This window comes from Adiantum capillus-veneris, chromosome 23 (assembly GCF_014529385.1).
Source record: "Adiantum capillus-veneris isolate H3 chromosome 23, ASM1452938v2, whole genome shotgun sequence".
NCBI lineage: Eukaryota > Viridiplantae > Streptophyta > Polypodiopsida > Polypodiales > Pteridaceae > Adiantum > Adiantum capillus-veneris.
This window is the reverse complement of record NC_140953.1, coordinates 90,645,964-90,653,805: the sequence shown is the minus strand read 5'-3', so window position 1 is coordinate 90,653,805 and position 7,842 is coordinate 90,645,964. Positions and strand designations below refer to the sequence as shown.

The 7,842-nt window shown below is 44.0% G+C and overlaps 2 protein-coding genes across 2 annotated transcripts; both read left to right on the top strand.

Moving 5' to 3' along the window:
- On the top strand, nt 1-4,304 carry LOC147428155 (uncharacterized). Its single transcript, XM_086496587.1, has 11 exons — nt 1-159; nt 2,219-2,297; nt 2,389-2,468; nt 2,549-2,615; nt 2,728-2,781; nt 2,884-3,186; nt 3,375-3,475; nt 3,555-3,624; nt 3,704-3,718; nt 3,796-3,840; nt 4,045-4,304. The coding sequence occupies exons 1-11, from the start codon at nt 84-86 to the stop codon at nt 4,160-4,162; spliced, it is 1,008 nt and encodes a 335-aa protein (XP_086352713.1). The 5' UTR covers nt 1-83; the 3' UTR covers nt 4,163-4,304.
- Nucleotides 4,305-5,208: 904 nt separating this feature from the next.
- On the top strand, nt 5,209-7,411 carry LOC147428154 (uncharacterized). Its single transcript, XM_086496588.1, has 3 exons — nt 5,209-5,398; nt 5,870-5,960; nt 7,065-7,411. Exons 1-3 carry the CDS (start codon nt 5,360-5,362, stop codon nt 7,262-7,264), a joined length of 330 nt encoding a protein of 109 aa, XP_086352714.1. The 5' UTR covers nt 5,209-5,359; the 3' UTR covers nt 7,265-7,411.
- The last annotated feature ends 431 nt before the right edge of the window (nt 7,412-7,842 follow it).

Sequence of the window (7,842 nt, the reverse complement as noted above, 5' to 3'; positions counted from 1 at the left end):
AAACCTTAACGGTATATATGTAACCTAGCCACAAATAGCGAAGATATCAGAGACGCTGCAGAGGGACGAGAAGAGGAGAAGCCATGTCTCACTTCGGGCGCTCTGGACCTCCAGACATCAGCGATACCTATTCGCTTCTTGTCCTCAACATCACTTTTCGTAAGTCTGCTCTTATTTTTTTGCGTCTTTGAGCGAAAATCTAATGCTTCTTCCGATGGCTTCGCCGATCTTTGTCTCGAAGTTTCTCGCGATGAGGATTTTTCTGTTTCTTTGGTTGGAAAAGGGTGGTCATGTTAACCTTTATATTGTTTTATGGTCTGATATGATCAGAAACTCATCCGATTTTGTGGAGTATGCAGAGAGCTACTTATTTAGAGAAAAGAAATTTCAGCCATAGTCATCACAGTCGACGATTGTTTAATTTTAGAGGCTTAGCCCTTCAAAACTGGTAAATTATGGGGCCTAGATCTGATTTTGAAAGTATAAGAACATAGAGAAGCAAGGCTGTTTGTAAGAGATGGAAAGGTGCAAATTACATGTGATTGTGACCTCAGATTGTACTTTTAGATGCCTGAACCATGAAGGCAGTTGCCACAATCACTCTCATTTCTGAGGTGAAAATTTACAGAGGCTTTTTGAGAGTTTGAGCTAGGTTTTTTGAGATCCCAAGTCAAATAGGGCGAACCCAGCTTAGTGGGATGATTCAAGGGAATGACATTTGCTCCATGAGCATGTGTAGCAGATGAAAAGTCCCATTGCCGGACTTTACACATAATGTGAAGAGTGAGTGGATGTACTTCAATTGTTTTCAAAATTGGCGCTTTTCTCCTTGTGGACCTGTTGTCTGTGCTGTGACCCTTGGGCCCTATGCACATCCTAAAAATGGACATAGGTGAGTGTCGAGGACTAAATGCGTAAAGGCATCTACTCAAAGGGGTAGTCATCGCGGTCATAAACTACGGCAGATGGTGAAGTTTGTTGGAAGGCTTAACCTCCTTGTATGACTAAGAAGCTAGTGTCAATGCAAGGCAGATGAATCTCTCAGTAGAGATGTCAAAGGAAGATCAACAAGTCTCGTAGGGAAAGCTATTTGCATGAACAGGGAAAGGACATGCAAATTGCAGTTGTTGTGCACCTCGTTCCTTCAGGTTTAAGTCCCTCTCTCTCTCTCTCTCTCACACACACACACACACACACACACACCCACCCACACCCACACACACCCACCCACCCACACACACACACAAACCTCTGGGAGAGGTGGCAGGGCTCGAACTTTGAGAGGGTCAGTGAGATGCTCTACTAAGGTATAGCTCCTCTTTAGTGTTGCTCCTGCGTTTTCTAAAACTGTTACCATTGTGAGCTACCCGCATGCTTGAAACTTAACGCAAGGAGCAGAGGATATGGAGTGGTGTGTGCAGAACAACTGCAACCTTGATCACTCTTAACACTAATATTCAACGTACAATGCAAAATATAGGCTGTGCAGGCTTCCAAGAAGATTGCATCGTGTGCCTCTGTGGCTATCAATCCCATGGTTTTGTCTATTCAGCAGTACTTTTCTCTGGCATTTGAGGGCTCCTGAGCGTGTGCTTGACCAAGCTCTGAGCACCGAGAATGCTGTGGCTGTCTGTCACAATTGAGGAAATTGTGGGCAGCTGATTAAGAGATCAGGGGCCTCCTCTCGTTGCCAGTATTTGTCGCTCATTGGAGTCAGCCTAGATGGCTCTCCTGCTTTGTACATGTGCTTTCAGGCAGCAGTTTAATTTCTCAGACATTAGATATGGAACTCTCTTCGCAAGAAGAGCAAATGGCAGGAACACTGAAGCTAGTTGTTTGGGTTCAGTTTCTGCATCTTCACAATGAGTTCACATTCACATAGTCCTTTACATCTTTATTGATGTTTGTTTCACCGGGTTTTTTGTCTAGTTTGTATCATGTTTTGTGCTGTCTTGTGAGTACCATCTGATTCCGTAATGGCCAACAGCCCATCTTGAATGCTACATCCAATGGCTGTCCTGAAGTATTTTTACTTTCCTGTGCAATTGGTTAACAGCAATGATTAATGACGCTTTTTCATGTCTTACATAATAGACTTTCAAATTCTGTTCAAGCACTCAAAATCTTTTAAAGCCTTTTGTTTCTTGTTGGTGGATTGCTGACTATATGTGAAGGAGTAGTGTGCTCATGCAGTTTTAACTGTGCCATTCTGTTTCAGGCACCAGCGCAGACGATCTCTATCCCCTTTTTGATCGGTATGGCAAGGTTGTCGACATATTTATTCCTCGAGACAGGAGGTAAGTCATTTACTACTTAGGATTTTGTATTGTTGTAAGGTACTGTGAGCTGTCTGGACGCTTCGATATCTTTTTTGTCTTGCTTCTGTAGGACTGGTGAGTCTCGTGGGTTTGCCTTTGTGAGGTACAAACACGTTGACGAAGCTCAAAAAGCAGTTGATCGGCTAGATGGTGAGCGAGGGCTGGTCTTGGAGACTAAAGTAGCTAGATAAGAGCTCATGTTTCTGACTCGTTATATGTTGTGGGTGTAGGGAGGACGGTTGATGGTAGGGACATTATGGTGCAGTTTGCAAAGTATGGTCCAAATGCAGAGTCAATGTAAGTTCTGTGTCAACTGGAGGTTCTGAAAAAGACGCCATGCCTCTTATACATTCATGGAGCCTTGTTGGTTTGATTCATAGCACAACTGATCTGTTTCTGTGTTCTCTAGCTCACACGGTCGAATATCTGCTGACATGTCATATCGAAGTCCAAGGAGGTCTAGGTATAGTCTGTGCCTATTTGGACTTGTTTTCTTAGCTACAGTCAGCTTGAGTATTGCACTGTGGCTCTTACTATTATGTCCTCATCACCTGTGTTACTGTAGGTACCGTGATGAGTATTATCGTGACTATCGCTATCGCAGCCGCAGCCGAAGCCGCAGTCGTGATCGGAATGGGCGAGATCGGTATAAGGAGGCTGACAAGTACGCTAGTAGAAAGCGGAGGAGGAGCCGAAGCAGAAGTATCAGCCGCAGCCCATCAAGAAGCCGTAGCCCAGTGCGCCATCGCAATAGAAGTTACAGTCGCAGCCCTTCAAGAAGCACCAGTCCTGTGCGGGGTCGCAGAGATGTTGATGACCGTCCGAAGCGCAAGTCTTACACTCGAGAAGAGTCTCCATATGGGAAGAGGTATGTTTTATACATTTTGGTATCCCACTAGTTTCTGGCAGGGAAGTGTAGTTTCATGTAGATGGATTTGTTGAGTACTATTTTTGACTGTGCAGACATGTTTATTACCGATTTTAATGAACCTTGTAAATATAACAATACACTTCTTGGTAGCAAGTGACGAAGCTCTATTGTTTTTGTTATTGCAGAAATGGTGGTTCGTCCAGGGAGAGGAGCTTGTCTCCTGCTCGGAGCCGATCTCCAGTTAGAGCCCGCAGTCCATCCCCTGCACCTCGAGCAAGCAGGCGAAGTTTGTCCCCTGACGGACGCACGCCGCCTGGCAGAAGAAGCCCAAGCCCTGATCGTCGTGTAAGTGGGAGCCGTAGCAGGAGCAGATCAGTGGATTCACGCTCTCGCAGTCCCCGATCCCGTAGTCCTTGACATACTTCTACTGACCAGGTGTGAATTGATGCAGAGAGCTAATTAACGAAATGTTTTATTCTGCTGGTTTTCAGCAATGTGAGTGTCTTGTTTCCAGGAAGGGAGTTCTGGCGTGAATGTATATCTGGTAGATTGTGGGACTGAGATCGTAGTTGTAGCTCCTGACCAGCTGCTGCTTGATGCTGGCAGAAGACTTATGCAGTGCTCGAAAAAATCTGCACGTGTCTTTAGATGGTTAGTTTATTACTTGAAAGTTTTAGCTTTGCTTTTTCGGTGTCTTGTGGAGATAAGTCCGTAAGCAGGAAATATTGAAGAACAAGGAACTGGGTCGTTTTTGAGAGTTGTGACTGTGTATAATGTTGATCTAACGTTTTGCTAAGAAATGTATCTGCCATTCTGTTTCTAACTAAATTGCATCATTCACTGGGCTGTGAATAGTTTGAGTGGGGCCGTGCTTGTAGCTGTGGTGCTGGCCCGTGATGATGATGATGAGATGATGATGATGATGATGATGATGATTATGATGGTGGTCGGGGTCCCTGTTTTTACGTGCTGATGACGGTCATGTGCTGATTTTAAGGTACTCTGGAGCAGCTTCCCTTTCGGTTTTAGCTGTTCTGTGAACAACCGGAGGCCAGGCTTTACTTAAACCTGTTTTTTCGCATGATGTCTGAAGCTACTTGTGAGTGCTGTTCATATGCTGCCTGTGAGAATTGCATGTTGTGTGTACGGTGGCCTATGCTCTTGTTGGTCATAATGTCGCATATACATTACATTGGAACCAGGCAACCAATCATCGGTTGTTTCTGTATCATCTTTCCTCTGAAGCCTTCTTTTGAGCTCCGGGATTTTGAGAAGCCGACCAGTTGTTGGAGAAAGGAAGTGATTTTGTTTACCTTCATCTCCAGTAGTTACAAGTGGAGGAAAGCGGGCTGCTATGAATGAAACCGATGGTGTGCCACTTTTTTGGTTCCTGTAAAAAATGAAATGATGTTGATTGCGAGTGTTACAGAGACTATAATGACTGTCGGTCGGGAGTATCCATCGTGAATCAGGTGTAATGGTACTTGATTGAAACAAGTACTACCCCCCCCCCCCCCCCCCCAACCCGGGCCACTTGCACCTCTTGTTGTGTCAGAGGGGTAATTAATCTTTCTGAAGGAAGAAGACTGATCATTCAATGCCACAGGATGCGTAGCATGGACTCTGTTAATGCACCTGGAATCTTACCTTTGAATATTGGCAATGTTATATGTGGACGTGTAGGTATTGTTTCCTTTGACAGACTGTAGTAGTGCTCATGTCGCGTGAGCAAGGGTCTGTGCCGTGCTCTCTTTAAAGGAAGTGGGCTTTCTGAGCCACCAAATTGTGCATGTGTGAGTATGATTGGTGTGGATAGTACATGGTAGAAATAGTTGTGAAAATTATTAAAGGTGCTGGTTTGATTATTGATGTAAAATTCTACTGGTGTTTGTGATGTATGAGTTATATTTTGAGGACTTGAACTTTGGGTTGCATAATTCTTCTTGTCAAGTTGTTTTGTTCTCTGTGGTAGAAGTTGTGTGTTTTGAGTTTTTCAAAAAGAATAAGTAAAAGCTTAATGGGACACAATAAGCTACGAGATGTTCTGTAAGCTAGATAACTGCTTTTGAAAGAAAATTTTTGTATCTTCAAATTAAGCTAGAAAATTATGTAGGCATAATATCACAGGCTTGGCCTCCGCTGTCACAGGTGACTCGAGTCCCTGAGCTACATGTCCATTGGCTCCAGCCATTTCCCTTGCCATTTTCAGGTGAGAAATCTTTCAGTGCACCAGGATCAGCTGTTGGCAGCTTGGATTTTAAATTAGTGTAACCACGGAAACCTTGGCTTTGGTAACTATGGCAATATCTGCCTGCTGATGCTGCTAGCATGTTTGTTGTTATGACATCTGTAGGCTTAGTGATATTTACACTTGGCTATTTTGCTCCTGAACAGCCATCCTCGGCTGCTTACTATTCCACCCTATATGTGCTGCTGCTTGCTCATGCGGTCTCCCACCTTATGCTTGGCTTGCTGCATTGCAGCCGCCTACTCTCTTTTTTCTCTTCTGCCACCCTCATGAGTGCTAAGACAAGTATTCACTTAGCCTGGTTTTGATGTGTTATGCATCCGTTACATGCTCTTTTCAAATGTGGTGTGACGCATCCTTTTTGCGATCTGATCGAATCTTTCCTTCTGTGGTATTTAAAAAGATTGTAAATGCGCTGCCATATGAATGCAGTGCAGCTGGCCATGGGTGAATAAGAACTACTTGCTGATGCCTAAGAAAATCATGTCAGTGCGGCTTTCAGTTAGTGCTAACCATCATGGAGGTAATGTTTTGTAGCTAACCATCATAGCTGGGTGGTCGTTAACCATCATAGATGTTATCTTTCAGTGGTAATGGTAATGTTCTGTAGTGCAAGCTGTCATTTGTAGCTGATCATTCTGGGTGGTACACAAGATCACATTCGTCGCATGGCCTAGCAGGTTGTTGAGACACTTTGAAGGATCTGTAATGTAGTCAATGTGACAGAGAGAGAGAGAGAGAGGTGTGCTGGCGCCTCTAGGCTATTGCAATTAAACTCTTGTAAAATCATGGTCCACGGTTGAGCGTGCTTTCTCACCTCTTCACACGAGTAAGGGGGAGCTCAAGTTTTTCTTTTCACGCTGTGGAGGACCACCTGGATAAATTTCTTGTATTCTTCATGGGGCTACAACATTAAATCACTAGGGGGCTCGGCCCTTAGTACTATGGATGGATGCCTTGAAAGAATTCTTTGCAACAAGTTTCGTCAGATTGGCCAATGTATGGGGTAGGTATTGAGTTGTTCCGAGTGTTCATAGCTGGTTAGTCTCTCTACCATGTCGAGAGCTACATGTCCTTATTACTCATGCCATACCGTCTTTTAGTGTTGACCTTATAGCAATGTGTGTGGCTACTATGCGTGCATGGTTCTTAAGTACGCACATGACATGACCATCTAGTGTGAATGGGGTTTGGTTCAATTGTGCTTGGATGTGTGATTTGAAGGCCAGCATGAGTGCACGGTTCTCAAATATGTATATGACATGACCATCTAGTGTGAATGCGGTTTGGTTCAATTGGGCTTGGATGTGTGAATTAAAGGCTGTCCTTTTAGTACTTAGGCTATACCTTTGTGTGTTGAAGTCGATCGATGCTTGCTTTTGTGCTCTAGCAAGGGTTTGAAGCCAAATATGATGTTTGAGTGACCATAGTATGGTAGATTGTAAGTGGAGCTTGCCCCATCTCCACTTTCACCAATTTTGAAGTTTGGCATGTTGCCGTCGTGTTGCTCAAGCAAGGTACGAAGGAGATAGTGGCTACCTTGCTTTGCATTAGTGTGCTTGCAATGGTCTTTTATATTCTCCAAGTGGTACCTCCTACCTACTCGCTCTTCCTCACTTTTATTCAGTTATTCCAAAGATTCCTCCAGCCTTCGAATCCAACCTTGGAGCTGAATCGAATTTTGCCTGCATGGAGCTCGCCTCGACATTATTCAATGTTAAAAGGGTTACAGGTTTTAAACATATGTTTGTCAGAGATTTACTCTTTCTACGCTACTGTACACCACAAGAACAACAATACTCACGTGCTACTAGGCTTGCACAATAAAAAAGCTACTCTTTCGGCCCCTGCTTCCCCCCTTTCCTCTCTTGCTCTCTGCCTACCTCGATGCTCTACTTCTTGCTCTTTGTCGCCTCCAACGCTCACTATTCGCTTTGACATTTCTTGCTCTCTGCCTGCGATTCCATTTTTGTCTCTTTGCATCTCCTTTGATTCCCTCCTTGTAGTTGTCAAAATAGTGCTTTATGGTATTTGTCATTGTAATAGTTTCTTCGCACCCTAAATTTTCAATTAGACACCTTACAATGATCAAATGGATCATGTCTTAGTTGAATTTTTTTGTGAAGGGGCTAGATCTTTGCCACAAGTCTAGTTCGTTCTCTGATCAGCATCATCTCCTCTTTCTTGTGATGTGACATGATATTGTGCATCAACCCAGTTAGTTGGTAGGTCCTTTGCCAAATATGTCGGCTATCCCAGGAGCTAATGAAGTGCACAAATGATGTGCTCACCTTGTAGTCCTTTATGATTGGTTGATCACCCATGCCTTAGGTGGTTGATAGCTTCTTTGACAGTTGACGAAGTGAAGAAGTGAGCATTGCTGTCGAGTGGTAGTAGTTGGTGTA